Genomic DNA, 22100 nt, shown 5'->3' with positions numbered 1-22100 from the left:
CAGACGAAAAGCGAGAGTGAAGCGCCCTGATGTCGCCAGGCAGCCAGCATTTTTACCTTATGTCAAAGGAGTAACGGATAAGGTTGGCACGGTACTAGACAGATACTCTATAAAAACGGTCTACACCCCTTTATCCAAAATTGCAGGGAGCCTGAGGTCCCCGAAGGACGTTATTCCGTATCAGTCACCGGGCGTTTATAAGATTGATTGCAGTTGTGGTAGTTCCTACATTGGTGAGACGAAACGTACCATAGCGGAAAGGGTCAAGGAACATATCGCAGCTGTCAAAAATCGCCAGGTGAACAAGTCTGCCGTTGCTGAACACTTGCTACAGTCAGGGCCTAACCATTGGATTGAGCTTCACAACCCTAAAATTCTCTCTACAGATCGTGGGTATTATAGTAGAAAAATACGTGAAGCCATTGAAATTAAGAAGTATAAAAATTTCAATCGAGACGAAGGTTTTAATATCTCATCCACATGGAACCCGGTCATTAGTAAATGCAAGAAGAAACAAATATCGCGGGTTGAAAAACCGAATATCGTGAGTGTTGTGTGTCGACAAGGTGACATCCCTAGTGCACAAACTGTTCAAGTGGGTAGTCAGGACCAGGTGCGGGTAGTTCGAAAAACTCGTACAGCTAGAAGATGTTGATGTCAACTTCAGCCAGTCTGCTCCGAGACCACGGGGACAATGCCGTCCTTGAAACGTCGGAGGTTAGTGTTTAAAACATAGTGTTTAAAACATAGTAAATACGCGATTAAGTCCCGTTTGCAATTTTAAATATGTGTAAAAATCGTGAAAGTTTGAATCAGTGTTCCCCAAAAATGTCTTAGATTCTAAGGTGGCTTAAAAGCATTGCGATCGAAAATATTTAGTGGGATATTTTGCAGAAGTTAAACTGGACTAAGCTAGTGATTGTGTGTACAACGCAGACTGTCTCAATTGCAATACATATACAACAAATTTAGCTCAGCTTCGTAACGTTGACAACCAAAATTATCTAAAGATATTAAAGTGGCTAAATAATTAAAGAAATGATGAAAGCAGTGAAATAGTTAGTAAATATTGTTGCTACTAATTACTTACAATAAAATTTTCTACGCGTCAACACGACTTAATACTTAATTAACAATACTTAATACACTTAATTAACGACTTAATACTTAATTAACAATACTTAATACACTTAATTAACAAAGTTGCTGTGTAATTACTAACTGTGTAGGTAATTATGTGAAACTAATTTATATATCAACTTGCGATGTACATTTCAGCGTTGAAATGACGCTCGTGAGCAAAAAGCGATCGAAAATAGTGATATGAAAATCTGTACAATGTCTGATCGCTCGAGATTCGAAGTAAATCAGTATGACGCGTTACCGGCCGTAGATGAGAAAACTAGTAAATAGAGTATCGATTTATGCTAAGGTATCCCCTGTGGCAGAAACTTGTTCGCTGCTGTGGGATTGTATGTGATGTACGTATTAAAATCTGTTACTGATAAGATAAGGTAGCAACAGCAACAGTGGATGATATGAAACTGTGTTATATGTACTTATCATAACACTTTGTATTACATTTTGATGGGTACTGTACTGGGATTTGGAACTGTGTAACGGCATAAATATTTTAGGACATTCTTAGATTTTTACACAACCATAATATCTGAGTCCCACGGTAAGCTAAAGAAGGCTTGTATTGTGGGTACTCAGACAACAACATAATATACAAATACAAAGAAAACGCCAATGACCCATGAACAAACATTTGTGCTCATTACACAATTAAATGTCCTTATCAGGATTCAAACCCAGGACCATCGGTTTAATATACAGGGTCACTACTAGGCCAAACCGGTCGTCAAATCAATACCATATATCCATAAGTTATCAACCTATAGTGGTATGTACAAAATGTACATGTGTAAACGCGAAGGTGCGCGCTAGCGCCGCCGCCTCGCCCCGCCATTTGCATGTCAAACATCGCTGACCGCGACATTCTCATTTCCGAACGTTACAATGCGTTGACTTTTCATGGAACTACTTCTGGCGCAATACTAATTAAGTAAAACTTTCGTGGCTGCTTGCTGTGTCTACATTTTTATGTAAGTACTGATTAAATTCTGTTTTAGGGCGGGTTTCGCGTGAAACAGTTGTTAATAGACGTGAGTCAGCGGAATTTCTAATTGTTTCAATATAAAAATGTGTTTGACACCCCGTGTTCTTTGTGGAATTTGAATATTATAGTGATTGGGTTTAATGTCTACCCAAGTAGACATATGTAATTATTTAGATCAGTCAATTACCCCGACACATTGAGAATACGCTGCAAATAGCGCGACTACGGGTGGGCAGAATACCCAACTCATCATACTTGTAAGTAAGTGGGGATGAACAACAGTAGACGTTGAGGTATATTGATGTATTACCTTCTTCGTCCTCGTTCTTGGGCTGCAGCAGCCACAGCTCGTCGTCGTCGAAGTGCGCGTCGCCGCCGTGCCCGCTGCCCGGGAAGAAGGCGTGCGCCAGGATCGAGCCGCGCCCGTCGAACGCGTACGCGTCGCCATGTTGCCCTCTGGAACAGAACGAAATTAACACCCGTGTTATAAAGATAAAATCACCAGTCACCTCTTGAAATAATCTCTAAATAAAGTTCACCACAAAACAAGAATAAGTAGGCATGTAATGGAGCGAAAACATCTTAATTTAAAAACTAAAAATGCAATAGGATTAATAAAGTGACAACATTAAGTTTTAACAGCAGAAAACAATGGCGGAGTAGTAATATATTCATTTCCCCGCAAACAACAGTTAGCCGATGGCGCTGGAGCAATCAAACTTGCGTCCCGGGGGCCGGCGCGCACTCCACTACCCATCTAATCATTTTTAGCGACGCAAAACAACGAAAAGACCGGGCTGTGTATAATTCACGCCGTATTAACCGAGCTGCGGTATCCAGTTTTGCGCGGAAGTTGTGATATCGTGGTACGATAGGCTGAATAATGTCACTTAGGCATTTTGAACATGAAGCGTTTACAACGTTCGCCGGTACGAAGAGCACATTAAGTTATCAATATTAAGCAGTTGAAGTTGAGCACCCATCTAATATTTTTGGCGACGCAAAACAACGAAAAGACCGGTCTGTGTATAATTCACGCCGTATTAACCGAGCAGTATCGAATTTTGTGCGGAAGTTATGATATCGTGGTAACCGTGGGTACGATAGAGTGTATAATGTTGCACTTCTTAGGCGTTCTGGCCCCGTAGCCGAATGGCATTTCTCCGACGCCAAACGAAAGCGATACGCCGCTGGCTCTGTCGCGCCAATACGCAAGCGCGATAGAGATAGATATCTACTAGCGCTTCGTTTCGTAAGCGTTTCGTGAGCGATTGTGCCATTCGGCTAGCCACCCTGATCATGAAGCGTTTGTTACAACGTTCAATTCGTAAAGCAAATACTATACTATACTTTCTCCTGGAGAACATCTTGCAATGAAACTGAAGGGGACAGCTATAGCTATATTATTACACAGTGTGATGTGATGTAGATTAACCATATGTTAATCTACAAAAAATTGTTTAAAAATATAATGTAAAAATATTGTTAATACCTAGATAGGATTTTTTTAATACTACGTCGGTGGCAAACAAGCATACGGTCCGCCTGATGGAAAGCGGTCGCGGTGGACGCCTGCAACTCAAGGAGTGTCACATGCGCGTTGCCAACCCATTAGAAACTTGCGGTTTACCCTTGAATCGCCGACAGACACTTCTTCGAATATTATTTCAAAGACAACGTTTCAAATAATTTCATTTCATCGACAGTTCATATCATAGAACAATCGACACAAGTAAAATCAAACCGTAGACTTTTATTTCGTAGATAACTTATTCCGAGTATAATTTATATCGTGGTATTTCATTTCGAGTTTTTTCATTTCATTTTGTTTTACATTAAATACAATTCATTACGCATAATATTATTTCAATGATGTTTCTTTCTAAAATTGTACAATTTGTAAACTGTTTGTTTGGTCACAGTTCTAACCTAACCCAAACCTACTCGGTAAGCCGTTTGTTTCTGTGTGATCACAGTTCTAACCTAACCTAAACCTATTCTGTAAGCTGGTCGTTTTTGTGTGTGGTCACAGTTCTAACCTAACCTAAACCTAATTTAAAAGCCATTGGTTGTAGTACAGTTCTAACCTAACCTAAACCTACTCGGTAAGCCGTTTGTTTCTGTGTGATCACAGTTCTAACCTAACCTAAACCTACTCTGTAAGCTGGTCGTTTTTGTGTGTGGTCACAGTTCTACTAACCTAACCTAAACCTACTCTAGGATTTAAGCCAATGGTCAAAGTTTTTTAATTATGGACGTAAATATGTGATGTGCCACGATAAAATCGACAATTTGAAGTTTCCTAGAATAGAAACATCTATTAACGTGTAGTACGACAAATGAGAAAGTATTGTAATAATACGTCGAATAAATGAATTGCGATGTTTTGTAGTTCTGCTATTTGAAGTACTTTGAAACGAATCAGCGATGAAACAATATTCGTTGAATAGTATTTATAATAACTAAGAAAATTTCAAATAAATAGTAGTTGAAACAAAATTACTCGAACTAAACTTTCGATGATTTGTTGTCGATGAAATGATATTCGATGAAAAGTTTGTCGGCGAAACAAGGGTACACCGAAACGTGCACATTCCGTTTTGCTATGTTAAGCACTCAGCAAAAAAGGAGTGTAGGTACAAGTTCTAAGGAGGGTTCGGGTCGCCGACGACTCAAAGGCCAATAGACGAAACAAAATAATTCCGTACGTATGTCCTTCCGTCACCAGCACACCGCACCCTCGTTGAGGTCTGGCAGCCTTACTCACCGGCAGAACGGCAACACTATGAGAAATTACTAGATTCCTATACAGAACCGGTACTGAATTAGTCCTAACATAACAAGTACAGTCGCACATTGATTCATTGCCATTATTGCTATAGTCTGAGTACTCGCTAGCAGTAATTGCACTTATATCACTGAGCTGGAGCTCGCAGTTAAGTTGTACGTATCCTTTATTACTCGGGTAATATTACAGTTTATGAGAGCAATAAATCTCGCAGACGCATGTAATGGCCGCTGCGTCGGCGCGTGCGTTCGGACCGATGCAATGATGGACCGGTGTACGGATTTTATGCGGCCGAAATTGATATAGCGCCTTGTTAAATAATTTTGCTGCGTCAATCAACATTCAGGTAGTGTGAAATGTCCTGTTCTGCAATTGAAAACTTTTAAGTATAATTTAACTAAAGTTATTTAATAACAAAAAAGGCCCATGATTGTTTTTATAAGCGACCGCCGCCGGAGCGTTAAACGCATGCGATTACGAATTGTATGAAAAATGGCAGTGCCGTACGTTATGATATGATTGATTGCATGCCTTCAATGCTTCGTTGATTATATGAAACAAGCGTTTTTTAAATAAAATAATAACTTAATATGTTATTTATATGATTTGTTTGTACCAAATGTTACCCAGTTTGTATCAACCAGCACGGGAAGCATGGTCGCGCGATAGACGATAAAATAGCAGGCCGTCCCTATCGCACTATTTGTAAGTGCGATAGGGACGGCCTGATATTTTATCGTCTATCGCGCGACCATGCTTCCCGTGCAGGTATGTATAAAGCAGGGTACATATCTGAGTAGCTATCGGAAGCTCCTGAATATCGCACGCGGAAGAGTTTTATAGTGCGTAGTATAAGTTAACGGCTTCGTAAAATCCGAGGCAGGTAAAACGTCGCATTTATGCGTCGCGTCAATAATCTATGGAGACGATCATATACGTGTCCGCGGTTTATGCGAATATCAAAACCCTTTTAACAATATTGTAGAGACACCATTTTTGTTCAATCGGTTTTCGAAACACTCGCAGTTGACATACTTTATATAATTACCGTAACAATGTTTGCCATTAGATCAACACTGACGATGTATCGCTTAGTCTAATAGTTATGGTCCAAAATCTATATACCTATGACTTAACTTTTGACAAATAATTTAACGAGAAATAAAAATGAGAGGGTTAAAATGCAAATTCATAAATGTATAGACCCGTTTTCCATCGCTTTTGAATGTACTATTATCAATATCAATATAATATTTGATTGTGCGATTGTCAGTGAGTGTTGCTACGAGTGCTACGTGTGGCGTAGCACCTGCGGCCCGTGCGTAGCGGCGGCGTAGATTGCTCTCTAGATAAATAAATACATAGTAGATATCTTTGGCGCGTAGTCTGATCCGCTACTTTTGATGTTTGACTACAACAGCGAATGTTTTAAAATAACGTGATTCCAATTCTAATGACTCCATTGTACTCGTAGTCCAACTAATAAGTATAAACCCAGCACGTGACCACAACTTTTCAAGAGCTGCACGTTTTCGATACTGTAGAAAAAGGAAAAATATGCAAGACCACACTGAAGTTGGCGCTGCAAGTTTCGAAGCTCGCAATATGGCGGTCGCAATATGTCCGCGCTTCGCTTTTTGTCGCTCGACTTTCTCATATCGTCGTCTACGGCGATTTAATAAGCGAAACTTTGGCCGTCGCTCATTCGATATGCGACCGCTGTCGGGGACGCTTCGTCATTTGTCAGGACTTAGGGCGCGGCCGAACTCTAATCGCGTTCTCTCATTATCGCTCTATTATATTTAGATACAAAAATGTATATAGGAGATAATATAAACAAATTTCATACTCAAGTGGGCATAAAAGAATAATGAGCACTTTTAAACTTCTCATCTTGCTGAGTCCCTACTTGATGTCAAACTAAGTTACCTAATGTAACAAACATTTTAAGAAACTACGTTTTTTAACAGATTTTAGCTAAAATTTACAGATATAGATTTTTCAATGGGCAAACGACAGCTTCTAACTTTCGGACGAAAAAAAATACCTCACTAAGAACGTTCTTTGACATACGCTACGTGACGAATTTATAACAGTGTTGTATAAATGTAACCTTGTTTTAATTATTATTTATACGTGCACGTTTTTCCAATAGATAAGACCGAAAGCGGATTTTGCGAGTCACGTACATTTCAATGAAACTGAATAGAGTGCCGAGCGAAACATCCCACGCACTGAATTGAAAATGATGCGTCACCGTCCAAATTTTAACAGGAGCTCGGATAGCTCCATCTGGTGCCGGGGCCGGCATAATCTACCTCTTAAGCCGTGGACGCGAGGTGTGTCCAATTACGGAGGCCATTGACACATCTTCAGCCTAATCCTTTCAGCACGGCACCGGTGACAATCTGCAAGTTGCTACACTTGCTACCGTGCGATTAGGATTGGAGTCGCCTTTGTGAGATAGTTTCGTAACGGATTTTCGGCAACCAGTAATAAAAACCGTCAATTTTGTGACATGGAAAGGTAAAAATATATTTAAAGTACACGTGGTGCTACTTACACCATTTTCGGTGTGTATGTTGAAAATTAAGTCGCATATGTACAATCTAGTATAAGGTACAGCGGGGCAAATCTCGACTGGGGGACAATTGTAACCATTCCATTTTTTCCATTATTACACTATGATGTTGAGTTCTACACGTATCCACTGAACATGCCTACCATATATTACCGGTGGACTCTCTATTTAATAATGCAAACATTGTAAAACATGGAAGAAATGGAACAGTTACATTTGCCCCCCAGTCGAGATTTGCCCCGCTGTACCTTACCTATAACCCAGGTAGTAAAAAAATACATTCCTACGAATTTAATCATGATTGTTTAAATAAAATAAACACAACACGCTCTTTATTTCGTTGGTATGATCTGAATTTCATGTCACCTCTCTTTCCCTTGGTAGATTACATACTATAATTTGTCTATTTCATTAAGCGAATAATTTGAATTATACTACTGTAGATGTACTGGTATTATTCCCAGATCCACTGCGGTTTATTAGATATGCAGTGCACTATCGCACCGGCCAGCCGGAGCCGACCACTTTCTGCTCGCTCTCATCTGTAATTTAATCATGGTCACTCTACCGCATTAAATGACGTATTACGAACGTCGATTGAACAGGAAGTGTTATTGTACTTATTGTTAAAACGTTAAGTGCAGTCCCTGTTGGGTAGCTCGAAATATAAATGCATGGAATATATTAACAACGGATAAAATATGGGTAATTGTAGGATAATTAATTTCGTTGGCTTGGATATTAATGATAGACTGCTATATAATTTTGCTAAAAAGTTTTGCGTTATTAAATTCAGTCGACCTCACTCTAAAAGTGTGGGTCATATCGAAATTGTAACAAGATCCGAATTAGTTACTGATCACTATCACCTAATGATAAGAGTAGAGTACTTTTTAAGCGTGGTATAATATGTCTGTCTTGTGGTTTATCCTGATCTTCTGGTAGTGCACGAGTTAATACTTGGAGTCACACAAGAGGTATAGGCTATAGAGTCGCGCGCGAGTATAACTCAACTTCGGATGTGAGTTTGTGAATTGATTACCTTTACTTATACAGTGATAGATTAGATGCGGCCGGCGCCGCCTTGACGACAGGTTTGTAGATAAGATACCAACCATCATGCTTCTTACCTAGCAAAGGACACGACGATGTCAGCGTCATCCGAGTTGATCTCCGTGAAGGTGAGCCGCGAGGCTTGCTCCCACACGTCGAGGGCGCGTGCCAGCACACTGCGTGTGCCGTATGCGCTCAGCGCGGCCGGGCGACGCGTTGACGACAGGCTGGAGACAAAGGAAACAGTGGTTAATTTTATATCAACAGCTGTGGCCTATTTCTCGAAGCTACAAGTTACAAGTAGTAGTCACTGTCAATATGACAAGTTGAAAAGAGACTTCCGTTTGTAACTTGTAACTTTCAGCTTTGAGAAATGGACCACTGTAGTTAAAAAGGTAACTTTTTTCAACCATAGGTTTCGATAAAAAACACAATACGAGTGCTAAACATTATTGACACATCGAAACCAATTTAGATTAGTGACTCGACCGATGTCCGATAAGGTGGGTTCGGTAGGTTATTTTTTAATGATCTTTTTTTACATAATTTTATTTGTAAACGACCTTATTGCAGTAGAAGCATAAGGATTCATCCGTTATAGTATGCCACATATGATTTAAAATAACTTATTAAAGTTGGGTCGTCTGCCGTTATTTTTAATAACTAATTAATTAAATATTGAAGGTTATGTTATCAACAATTTTATATTTTCTCAACATAAAAAAATCTCAATATCAAAATACAATTTCTTTCTCGAGGAGTGGGTGGGTCCCCTCGTCAAAAGATGCAAATGCCAGTTGACAAAATATCAGCTTACACAATTATGTCGTTTTATTATATGTATAGCGTCAAATGAAGGTTTTGTAATATATATTTATTGGGCTAGAGCTTAATTGTAGTTGTGGGAACATTTTCAGTTCCAGACGGTGTTTTATATCCATATAATCCACCATTGAAAAAGTAGACTTAAAATTTCTATGGATACTTATTCAAGTCACGTTTCAAATTAATGTATACCGCAATATGAAGTTTTTGAGAGTTAATGTTTTCAACAACAAGTAACTATAGGTTATGTTAGAATTTTTTGTTGGATTTTTAAAGGATAATTAATATAGTTAAGACAGTATAATAGCAAACCCAGTAAAATACCGTCTTCGGACAATACAGATCTTCATCGGCCCTTCCAGCTTAGAGGAGAACTAGGCAAGATTATTTCAAAAATATCTACATTGTTGATACTGTCTTAAATAGATTCTCACTATTATCCAACTATAAAAGTAAATTATACCCTTTGAGTATACGAAGCATAATAACTACTGATTCAGGACACAGCATCATACAAAGGCTAAGTCGCTCATGGAACAACCATGTTTACAAAGGTCATCGGTTTACGTGGAGCCAGTCTCACTAATCAGAGGAGTTGCGCGCCCAGCGTAGATGTCAGCGCCTGTAGCCAACAGTACAACCGTTGTAGAAGTCAGTTTGAAGTAGACTGTGAAAAGGTTCTACTGTAAGCTAGGATTCAAATTGGTTGACTATACAATCAGCATCTAATATACTGTGACAGCCAAAGCGTCAAATGTACTGGAGCACACCTTTATTTTTAAGGTAAAATAAAGACGTGTTACGATATATTTGGCGCTTTGGCTGTCGCAGTATATTTGATGCTGATAGTTCTGTTGGCTACAGGCGATAAGCTTCGGTGAAGCACGGCGCACGTGGCCCGCACGGCGGCTGCGGTCGCCCGGCTTCGGAGTAATGGAATAATCGCATTGTGGACAATTTGAGTGACTCGGCCCTATTTAACGCTGGCTGCGTTTATTACGCGGGATTTATGCGTGGTCATGTACTGCAGCGAGCTCATTAGGTCTGGACGCAGTTTTAATTACGAAACTAGTAGATGGATAGACTATTAAGCCAAGTGCTTGTCAACATTTCCTTTGTCTATTGAATTGGTGTCTATTTTCCTATCTTTTCCAATAAATACAATTACCTAAATTATGATGGAGAAATATTACCTATCCTATTCTAGGTTTATAATATGTAGGTAGGTTTTACTTTAGCGACCCGCTAGCTTCCTGTTGTGACAATATTATGGGAGATAAATGATAAAATACGATATTAGTGGATAAAACCAACTAGCCGCGAACAGATATCGGATTGTCGGTGATGCTGGTATTGCGTTCAATCAGTTTCATGATATATTGCACAATTAAAATAACGCACTCATATGTGTCAACTATTACATAATTATTTATGTTTGAGAATCGCCAAAAGAGGAACATTAATATTTAGAATTATCTAGACCGTGTTGATTAACAGTTTGTAATGTTTTTTATTTTGCCATCATGGGTTACGCGGCACAATTAACACTTGATAAAACGATAAAGGGAATATAATTCAGCGTTTTTAATAGGCTGGGCCCCAGGACATCCCGCTGGCGGATGAAACCGCTCCAAATTTATTATTGCCATATTAACATGGTTCGCCGTCCGCGGCAGTATATCAGCGCACTGTTAATTGCAAGCCTTGGATGAAATTTGCAACCACATTTCAATGTTGTTTTGTCAACGTGAAATAATGACTGCCGGGAGTCGATAAACAGGCTTTTTATAGTAAGTATTACAACGCAGCGGACGATAATGCTTTTCGGTAAAATTTATCGCAGGGTGTAAATATGACAGTAGTAGATGTCCGCACAATAGGGCATTGTCAGCCACCCGCCCACTTGCTCGACAGCGTCCTTCAAGCGCAGCCGACATGTACATGCCTACCTTACACCCCATTACACTGATTGTCTGATAATCATGTCCACGCATGCTGTCCGCATCGCATGCTTGATAATGATATTCATATCCACCGACGGCCTGTCATAAAAATGATAATAAACTTAAGTGCGTTTAACAACGTTATTTAAATGTGAATTTCCCATTAATTCAAAATAAACTGCCTTTAGCCTCGTGAAGCCTGAAAAATACTAGGTAACTAAATTTAAACGAAACAATGTTATATAGCGCTGTTCTCATTTCACTTCAAGTAACTGTAAGTATTCTCGGTTCACGTGGCGGCCTTTCTGAAGTTTATGGAGTTTTTGGTAGGATTTCCAAGCACTTTGTCAAGAAGGTTTGAACGAGTTTACAGGCAAATGAAAGCATATAACGCTTGTTGCGACTTGCGGGTCGAAGTTGGGGGTTCTTGGTCAACGTGAGCGGGGCGCGCCGCCCGGCCACGTGAGCACGTGACCCGCTGTAGGCGCATTGTATTGGCGCTGGGTCAAGTCTCCTAGGCGACCACTTGTTATCGATATAACGAGAAAAAACAAACATGCGTACCTTTGCTACGTTGCTTTCTATCGTGTACGAAATTGAAATCTCATAATACGTGCCTCACTGCCAGCAACTGCCAGCTTGGCTATAAATATGTATACATTCTTACAACAGAGGGCGCGGTGACGCCCGCATGAGTTAATGAATATCTTTATTCCCAATAAATAAGTTTCATCATAGTCGGTCGTAAACCGTCACGATGCGAGTCCGATACATTAAAACGTTTCTGCATAATTTAGCAACGGACCGGGGGCTGGGCATTGCGTTTATAGCGCGAAATAATAAAACATGCGATGTCACGACATCACAGGATGTCTTCACAACGAAACGGACATAATCTTGTTACGATGTCGTAACAAAGAGATTTGTAAGCACGAGCTTTATGGTCTGTGTCCAACGAGCTAAAATTTAATTTTCTGAAATAATCTGTCAGCGAACCATTAAAAAAACGTTCGTACGCTACATCACATTTTAGATTTTACGTAGGTACACCAACGAAATGCTTGATAAGTACTATGTCGAATACGTATAGGTATATCTAAAGAGCTTACGTTGTACTTGGTCTTTATCAGTTTTTTTTACTTTGTTTATTTACGCTATTTTTTAAAGTTAAATACTTATAACTAAGAAAAAAACAAGCTTTATGTACCTACTTGGGATAAGATAACATGTATTTCAATTGATTTGTAGAGAAATGGTTTCGGAATTGATTCGTTACGAGTTAAGCGAAGCGTTTGTTCCAGTTATCCTATACGCTTATAGTGCATGAATGATATCATATATCTCAGTGACCCGTATGACAACTCCACTCAAGCTGATTGACCTTTATCACGTCTCCTGCAATAATGCACTGCTTTGAGCCACGCCCGCATCACGCCTCAGACGCCTTTTACTACGCCTCGCCTCTCACATCCTATAAGGCGAATGTCTAATACTTTCATCTCATACTTCCGTCGAATAAAACCTACGGAGTAGTAGTTAAGCGGGCAATACCCGTTGATGCTCGCCCGGCATTTCAACGGCAGTCTGCTTCGGTTCTGTAAAAGGATTTAAAACTTCCAGTGAATTTGAGGACAGCAAGTCTATTACGACGCGTCAGTCAAGAAAGTTTTCGTGTGATAGAGGGTTCAAGAGGTTAAAGTTACTTTCTGATAGATGCTGTGTGCCCTGCCCAAATGATGGGTATACCTAGGTACTTATTTATCAAGTCAGTGTTGGGGTTTTGGGGCCGATATGGTGGTGGAGATACACATAATCGCTACATTCTTTTTATTATTTATAGACTCTTGTCTTAGGTACTTTTTGTACCTCTAACATTACGACAATTAAATGAATAAATTATATTGTTTTACATATAACCAGAATATAACTATGTATTGGAAGTACAGTCTAGAATGTCTACATAGATGAATACAAATAATGACATGCTTGTTAAATTACGCTTTTTTCTGAAGTTCACCCAATACCTACAAGCATCAAACCTACGTTAGATTATCAAGCGCACTAACATTTAATTATGCAGCTTTTAGTTGTACTTCTTGTACTGTATTTAACCTAGGTTATGAATAACAAGCTTCACAAACACGAGCACGGCAGTTGACGAGCCGCCACGGTCCGCCAAGACATACCTACCTACTGAATCCTAATTGACCTTTATCGCTGCTTCGATAATAGCTCCTTTGAATGTCTGTCGGCCGATCTCACGTGCCCCATTGTGAGGAAGCATTGATGCTCCTCGGGGATTTGAGAGGATTTCCAGACAACGCCTCTATCGCCTTGTGTACATACATACGGATCAAACGCTGTTCACTTAGCCATGTTTATGGAGTTTGATGATTGCACTTGCAGCCCGGCCGATTAAGGGCATAGAGATGAGGTAATTAAAAGATCGAGTTCCGAATTGACTGGTAGAGTGGTTTATGCTTGTGATGTCTAATCCGTGTAAATTGTAATTTTATCAGAATTTGAGTAGGTAATATTTTGAGAAAATCTGTCTTGAAAGAATCTCCAACTCGCATCCAATAAATTTTGGCAATATCTTATAGCCCCTCACATGAAAATTGATAACATAATTATGTTAGTAATAATCGATTATATCTTTGACCGGGGCAGTGTTCGCATAATCGCGTTGAGCAGAGGAATGAGCAAATCTGGCCGGTAGCCGCCGCAGCGGGTTCGAGCGCTGGAGGCGGAATTAAGTCGAGAGTAACGTTGTTATGACGATAAAGGCATTCTCGCTACGTACGGGCATTTTCCGCGCGAGCTCAGCTACCAAATTGAAACGATTTTTCAGTGGCATGATTGCATCGGCGATCAGCGTTAGCACTAGCCTATTCATACCTGTGTTGTGCGGGAAACGGGTTGGCCGGATATCCAGATTTTTACCCTGATAAGCCGATATGGCTGAAAATTCCGCCCCGAAAATGTTGTTAGACGTTTAATAAATGCTACGCACACGCGACACGAGGCTCGGGTGGCAACGCGCTGTCACATGGCCAGAATAAAGAGATTATTTTCTTTCCAAAACAACGAGGATTCAATTAAAATCATCCATTTTAGCATTTTTAGCGAACGAACCAGACGGCTAGGTAGGTAATCTGATTCAAACTGAAATTATTAAGCTAATAGGTATATATGAAAAAATAACGATAAACCATCTTAGGCGAATAGGCGCACTAACTATTTCACAGATTAGGATAAATACTCTAACAAAATTATTAAAACTTTCTAGGTTAAGTCTTTATAGCCATGAAAGTTTCAAATTACAAGAGCCCTGCAGGGTGCATTGAAGAAGTACTTAGATACACGCGGGGAACTTTTATATTAGTTGGCTAAACTGAAAGACATGTAATTGGAAACTAGAAACTGCTGCCGCGGCTGCACACATACAGTTACACAACCACTTTCATTTGAGTATTTAAGATTTTTAATCAAAACACTTTAATAGCTATAGCTACTGGCACTAGCATCTACAAATAAATCGACGTACCTAATTGAAAAACGAATTTATTCATTACTAGCGTAATGGAAATGTATGTAAAAATATTTTGATACCAAATCTGAGTCTCTTAAGTGCGAGCAATTATATCTCTGATGGACATTTATTCATATCGAAGTCTAGTTAAACGTCCCATTTTGTCGTTTGTCATAAGTAGGTAGATTTGATTTTACCTGAAGACAGAATCTGTCAACGGGTCCTTATGAGCATTTTCAGAATTTGGGACCCCCCAATTAGCGTTAAGTCGTTAACAAAAATTAACTCGCTGTCAGTTTTGTGACGACAATTAAGCATAAAATATGTCGTAAAATTTACTTTTTTCACATTTTGAATGTAGATTATCGCTTAAAGTTCATTTAACTAACACAACCACAATATTTTTATTGAAATTTCATGCTTAATTATCGTCACAAAACTGACAGTGATTTAATTTTTGTTAACAACTTACGCTAATTGGGGGTCGCAAATTCTGAAAATGCCCTTACTTATATGTAATTATTAAAAGTGGGTTTCCTGCTTGGAAACGACACATTAGACACATCAACAATCAGATTTGTACTTGGCACGTCAAAATAAAATACTTCCAGCAGTATTTTTTATATCATTGACCATCGTATTACAATAACTCTAATTTTCCTTAATACTTATACTTAGTCTTCTTTAAAACCACCAACCATAATAAACTACTTAACACATGTTGGAGCATTTCCAACTAATTTCTTTCCTCCTCTCTCCCTCCGTTCCATAAACGATTGCATCATAAAATATCGACCACATTGCTCCAATGACTTGCAGCTGCCAAACCGTTGTTTAAATTCGTTTCGATTCGTATTTATCACCTCACTTTGTCGATATATTCGGCTAGTTTGGTAGAATAGAAATAAAACGGAAAGTCGAAAACTGTAAATATGTTAACTCAACAGGTTTTCCTACGCTGATATTGCTGTAGTGTAATACCTTTTTACTTAAAAATATTATATAGTTAGGCTGCGTGCCTAACTACTACCAAATGAAAAACTAATATCGAATAAGCTGAATTGGGGTAATTTCGAATCATAAAAATGCTCGGGTAATTTCGAAAGGGAAATCTTGATTATGACGGAATTAATGGTATTTTTTATGTGACTTTCGAAATTACCCCAATGCACATGTGTTTTAAAATCAATTGAAGCCATCGGTACATGATATAGTAATTGAAATCTAATTGAAAGTTCCTAAAAAGTAAAATAAATTTGAAAATAAAGATCATATTGTTACTTGAAAATGCACCATCGGTACTAGATTGAAAATCATGGTAGTAAAATAAGTTACCAGACAGTATTTTGAAAGCACTGCAATATGTAGAGTGTTGAAACTCCTTTAAAAATGTTGGAAGCCTTGCGATTTTGTTCATCCTTTAGATAGCAAGACGGCGTTCGGGGCGAGACGAGGCCTGTAACAACCGTAGCTTCCCGAGTGTATAATCAGCAGGAGATCCAGAATGCGTGTTATCTTTGGTTACACTATTTATTTACGGAAGTAGAGGTCAAACTTACGCTGGTTTATCTGGCATGGCCCGTTTAATAAGCATTGGGAATGTCAGTAAGGTGAGGCGTTCTTTGCGCGCGATAACTGCCGGAAGCGATGTTAGGCTTTATGAATATTCGCGCAGGTTTTCCGTTTCACGTAGATTAGGGGGCGCTCCGATGCCCGAATTTTTCATCTTATAGAATACTATAAGTATAAATAGTAAAGTTTGTCTAGAACATGCCTGAACTAAAATGTTGTACTTACGAATCTCTGAAGACTTATGTTTGCTTTTATTTAATAAAAAGTATAAATCCTTGCACATGCAATTATTTACTTGCGCTTAATAAAAAACCGGCCAAGTGCGAGTCGGACTCGCGCACCGAGGGTTCCGTACAAACCTGCATTTGATATGAATTTCAACTTGATAGCTGTACGCGTTCATGAGGAAAAAAGTACAGAGGGTGTCTCATAAATAATGTCGGTTTTCAATGTTCACTTTGTTTATTAAATAATCATATAAAAAGAAAGCCTTAATATTCGAAGTATAGCCCATCGTATTCTATGGTTTTAACCCAACGTTCAGCAAGCTCTTTGAGACCTTGGTAAAACCATTCCTTGGACTTAGATGCAAAAAATTGTTGCACTGCATTTTCAACATCATCTTTGGATTCAAATTTTTTCCCTCGAAAGAATTTCGCCATGGATCTGAATAAATAATAATCTGACGGTGCAAGGTCCGGACTAAATGCTGGATGTGGCAGGAGTTCAATACCACCAAGTTCTTCGATCGTATTCCGCGTAAGTTTCGCCGTATGTGGTTTAGCATTGTCTTGGTGTAAGAGAACCCGTTTTCGGTTAACTAAACCTGGATATTTCTCCGATAAAACCTCATACATTCGCATCAGCTGTCCACTATATACCTCGGCATTGATAGTTCGACCATCAGGAACGATTTCGAAGTACACTAAACCTTCATAATTCCACCACACACATAGCAAGACTTTCCGCTCAAATCGACCTCTCTTCGCGACGGGTTCTGGTAATTGTCCTTTATCTAACCACTGATTTTCCATGTTCGGGTTGTTTAGATAAATCCATTTTTCATCACAAGTAACAATGCGTCTAATAAAACGATCATCTTTCGGCAGGGCAAGGAGTTGTTTGCATACCTCAACTCGACGTTTCGCTTGAGTCTCGGTTAACTCATGTGGCACTATTCGACAACTTTTATAGGTCTTGCCCAATGATTTTAAATGGCGATGTATGGTATCTTTGGAAAGTCCAAGGGCGTCCGATAACCGGCGAGTGCTGGTACTAGGTTGGTTTTCTACTGCTTCCCTTGTAACCTCAATATCCCACACTGGTGGACGACCTGGGCGCGGACGATCGTCAAGCGTCAAATCTCCACTATTAAAACGAGTAAACCAACGCTGTGCCGTTCGCTCGTTAACTGTGTCTTCCCCTTCAATTTCACATATTTTTCTTGCAGCCACGGCTGCTTTAAATTTTTGTTTCCAATAATGTCTTAACAATACACGAACTTCATATTTATCACACTCCATACTTTTTTTATAAAAACGTACTGCGTCGTCAATAAGCAAACAGATAATGATTAAAATAAAGTAAAACAATTGCACACTTCATAGAACTAGAGACTAGTCTCGACAAGTTACGACATGTTTAATTTGAGGCGCAGAAGTTCACCCATATGAAAACCGACATTACTTATGAGACACCCTCTGTAATAAGTTTATATTTATTAAAAAATATATATTTTGTAATGTAACTAAAAATTTAAGGTTTTCGGAATTTTTCCTTTATGTGTGCTATAAAACGTTGCTTCATGCCAAATTTCAAGATTCTAGGTCGACTGGAAGTACCCTTTAGGTTTTGATTCCCTTGCGAGTACTTGCGAGTTTCAAAATATGCAGCTTAAATTGCTGTTTCTTTTGATTGCGTTGACATAGAAGTTTGATTTTGTTACAGCTTAAAGGTATTATAGACCTGAGTATTTGGTATGAATTTCAATTTAATACCTCTACGCGTTTATGAGGAAATGGGTAGTAAGGTTAAAATTATTAAAAAAAAATATATTATGTGATGTAACTAAAAATTTATGGTTTTCGTAATTTTTCCTTTATCTATGCTATAAGACGATGCTTCGTACCAAATTTCAAGATTCTGAGTTCACGGGAAGCACCCTGTAGGTTTTGATTCCCTTGCAAGTGTCGAAAATTTGCGGCACAAACGGCTGTATCTTTTGATTGCGTTGGCTTAGAAGTTTGATTTTTTCACAGCTTCAAGGGACAGTAGACCTGAGTAATTGATATAAATTTCAGCTTCATACCTCCACGCGTTCCTGAGAAAAAGGGTCTTGACAGACGGACGGACGGATGGACAGACGGACAACAAAGTGATCCTATAAGGGTTCCGTTTTTTCCTTTTGAGGTACGGAACCCTAAAAATATGCAAAATAACATGAAGACGCAAAGAACACACTACACTAGTAGGTATAACGAGAGGAGAGGAGGCACTGATTATGAATTCAATAAAAATAATGTTTGCAGTGTAAAAGAAGCGATCCTAATGGCAACTAAGTATATGCTCTCAGTTTATCCACCCAATAACCCTTACGCTGCGACAGCGGGTCTATTTGACCCGCACTCCTGCAACTCCAGTCAAGTTATTTTTACAGCCAGTCGGACGCTAAAAGCGTTTGTCTTGAATTAAAGTGCCATTCCAGCCAATGGAAGTTTTACACTCGAAGGGGGTTGTCTTAAACGGTACTATTAAAAGTTTGTAAGGTGAACTTTGGTATAAAATGTGTATTATAGGGTTAAAACTACACCACGTGAAACTATTTCTAAAGTTGTTAATATACTCGTAGGTGCAATATATTGGAAAATACTAGTTGTTTCATAAATTATTAAGTAAGCGGATTGCTGACATTGACAAATAGTGTGTCCACATGAGAAGTCCAAAATGAAGTATAGGCACCTTTATAATTTAGGGTCATGTCATTATGTATGTGGGATAGTATGATTACTAAAGGGAAAATTGTGTCGCTTAACTTCAAACCTGGGTAAATCCAATCTGCTTTAACGTTGAATATATAAAAATATAATATGATCTGAAAGATAATCAACCTTTTAGTATTTGGATTTACCTAATTTTGAAGTTAAGCGACACAATTAGACTCATATAACTATAAATACAGGGTGTAAACCTAATACGGGCGAACCTCTTAACGGTGGTGAGTATAGGACATAAAAAATGGAATTAGATAACTTTTACTTAAAATTGAAATATTTTTTTTATCCATACAAAATAATTCGGCCCGCAACGTAATGCAAACACACTCGCGTTAACCGCTCGTTGACAGTTGTCATTGATTGTCATCGCAACCACGTTTACAGTACATTGCTGCTGGGAAATTTTTCAAAAGTTCATTATGGGGTGAAAATTAAAAGTAACTCAAAAACACCTCTTAATTAATGATAACAATATTGAATTATATGCCTGGTTTCATTTATCGCCCTTATTACGTTTACGCGCTGTATAAAAGTAGAAAAACTGTATTAAAAATATTTTAAGCGGGCTACTCACGTATTAAAGTCGATATAAGTGCGTTTTCACATTATTCGATCCGATATCGGATGTAGGACAGATATCCCATACATTTAAGCCGCCATCTTTGATTTTTGCCTTTGAAATTCTTCCGACATCCGATATCGGATCGGATAATGTCGGATAACGCACTAACGCTCGACATTCCCGCATCTATTTCCGAATTTTCCGATTTTTTTTAATATGTTGACTCTTACGGAAGTTTTGTATTTAAAAACTGTATTGTTGAATAAACATCTTTAGATTATTAAATCCATTAAGGGCCGGTTGCACCAAACCGTCTGTCACCGTTAAAGCATTCGTTAAATTTTATTGTATGGGAAGTTCCATAGACGTCTGCTGCGTGACGATGATGTGTCTGTCAAATGTGGTTGATGCAACTGGCCCTAAGTATTAAAAGAAATGAAGAAAACAATGAGATACGTCATCGTAACGTCAATTGATAGCGGAAATGACTACTGGAATAGTAGCAGGTTTTTCGTCAGATATATCTTGCGGAATCAACTACCTAGTGAGATTACATCTTGCAGCAGATCATGGGCTGCACCAGAAAAACGCGACGCAGCATCCACTTATACCCTATACCTATGTATCTACTTATTTTGGATGAATATGGTCAGATTGTCAGTGGTTATATGAAGTTTTGTTGTACTTCCCTTGATCTATTGATTGAGCAATACCCAGTGCAAGTGGACAAACCCAAATTCGCACGGTTCATTACGATTCCCAGCATTCTCGGCGTTCATTAGAAATACCCGGGCGGGAATGCCCCCGGACGTAAATAAGTGATTAACGCAGTTGGGATTGTTTTCGGACGCTGCGCTCCGCCGCCGCGCCGTCGGCCGCTGCAACTAGTCTTAACTTTCAGTACATCTGGAATGAACTGCCGCGTCGAGTGTCAACTTGATCCTTTAATGTTCTATTAGATTAGAAACTATTCTTCACTTTATCTTCTTCCAACAAAGGAATTACTTCAGAGAAAATCCAAACGGTCCTTCCTCCTACTTAAAAGCCATGCAAGCTTTTATCATTTCTCAAAAAATATTTAACATGAATGGCAGCATTTTTAACGCGAATTTCTATAAAAGCGTCTGCCTTCGAGTTCTTTTACACTTAAGCTGAATTTTATTACATCGTTGCGAAAGAAGGTAAACGCAATCCAAGGTATTAATCTGGATCACACGAGTTCTATTGAGGCTTTGAACTTGCCGGCAGTTCATCAACTACCTTTTGAACGATAATCCTAGATCAACTCACTAAAGCGTTACTATGAAACTTTTCTTCAGTTATAATTTTATGTTCGGGTTTTCCTCCGATGGGAAATCATCCTTTCCTTTGTAATATTATATCTGATTTTTCGGAGAAGTTTGTTCGCTAATCCTTTAATGTGGATCACTCTAGGTATATGACATGCTTGTGTTATTTTGCACATACCTACATTATACTATATTTTCTAAAGTTCTGATAATTTTTACAGGGTTATTATTTAATTATTTATTTATAAAGCTATTAACAAGTACACTGTAGTTATTGATCTGAGCATTGAGCAAGCAAAGCAGACAAAAGTTCACCGCTGCTGTTGAAAGTTGTGGGAGTGGTAAAGGGATTAAGGCAACCATCGTAGCGGTCGCAGCGTGCTGGCCCAACTCCCCACTTACCAAGCACTTAGCTGCCAACAAACCACTCACATCTGACCTCTGAACGCGAAGAAATATGACGGAGCTCAAGTGTACAGTTCTATTGGCTGGGTAAATGTTAATTGTTTGTAATAAATGGTAATAACAGCTTTGGCGTAGCCCGTGATAACGTTATCACAGAATCTTTGTTAGTTATTGGCGGTAGGAAGTTGCCGGTTGGTTTAGGGACTAAATGGACCCGCACGTCCGGACAAACATCGTGCAAATCGAAACTCAAACAAGTTTAAGCAAATTTATAACTTCCGGATTGGAAGCGGCTGCTGCTGGCTCGCGCGGCGTCACACGTCGGCCTGCAGACTGATACTTCATTCTAATATAATATTACATAGGCACAATATGAATTAGCTATAAATCTTTTCAATTAAATTGGCAAAATATAGCATTTATTCGAATACTCAA

The 22100-nt window shown here is 38.9% G+C and overlaps 1 protein-coding gene across 1 annotated transcript in view; it reads right to left on the bottom strand.

The window, feature by feature from the left end:
• Nucleotides 1-22100, bottom strand: part of LOC125230353 (matrix metalloproteinase-2-like) — a gene marked incomplete at its 5' end in the record, with an annotated part of 154238 nt that overhangs the window by 5885 nt on the left and 126253 nt on the right. The window contains 2 exons of the mRNA XM_048135489.1: nucleotides 2433-2578; nucleotides 8622-8771. Of these exons, the coding sequence (XP_047991446.1) occupies nucleotides 2433-2578; nucleotides 8622-8771 (296 nt within the window). The remainder of the gene's footprint in view (nucleotides 1-2432; nucleotides 2579-8621; nucleotides 8772-22100) is intronic.

This window comes from Leguminivora glycinivorella, chromosome 10, assembly GCF_023078275.1.
Source record: "Leguminivora glycinivorella isolate SPB_JAAS2020 chromosome 10, LegGlyc_1.1, whole genome shotgun sequence".
Lineage (NCBI taxonomy): Eukaryota > Metazoa > Arthropoda > Insecta > Lepidoptera > Tortricidae > Leguminivora > Leguminivora glycinivorella.
This window is presented reverse-complemented; position numbering and strand designations above follow the sequence as displayed.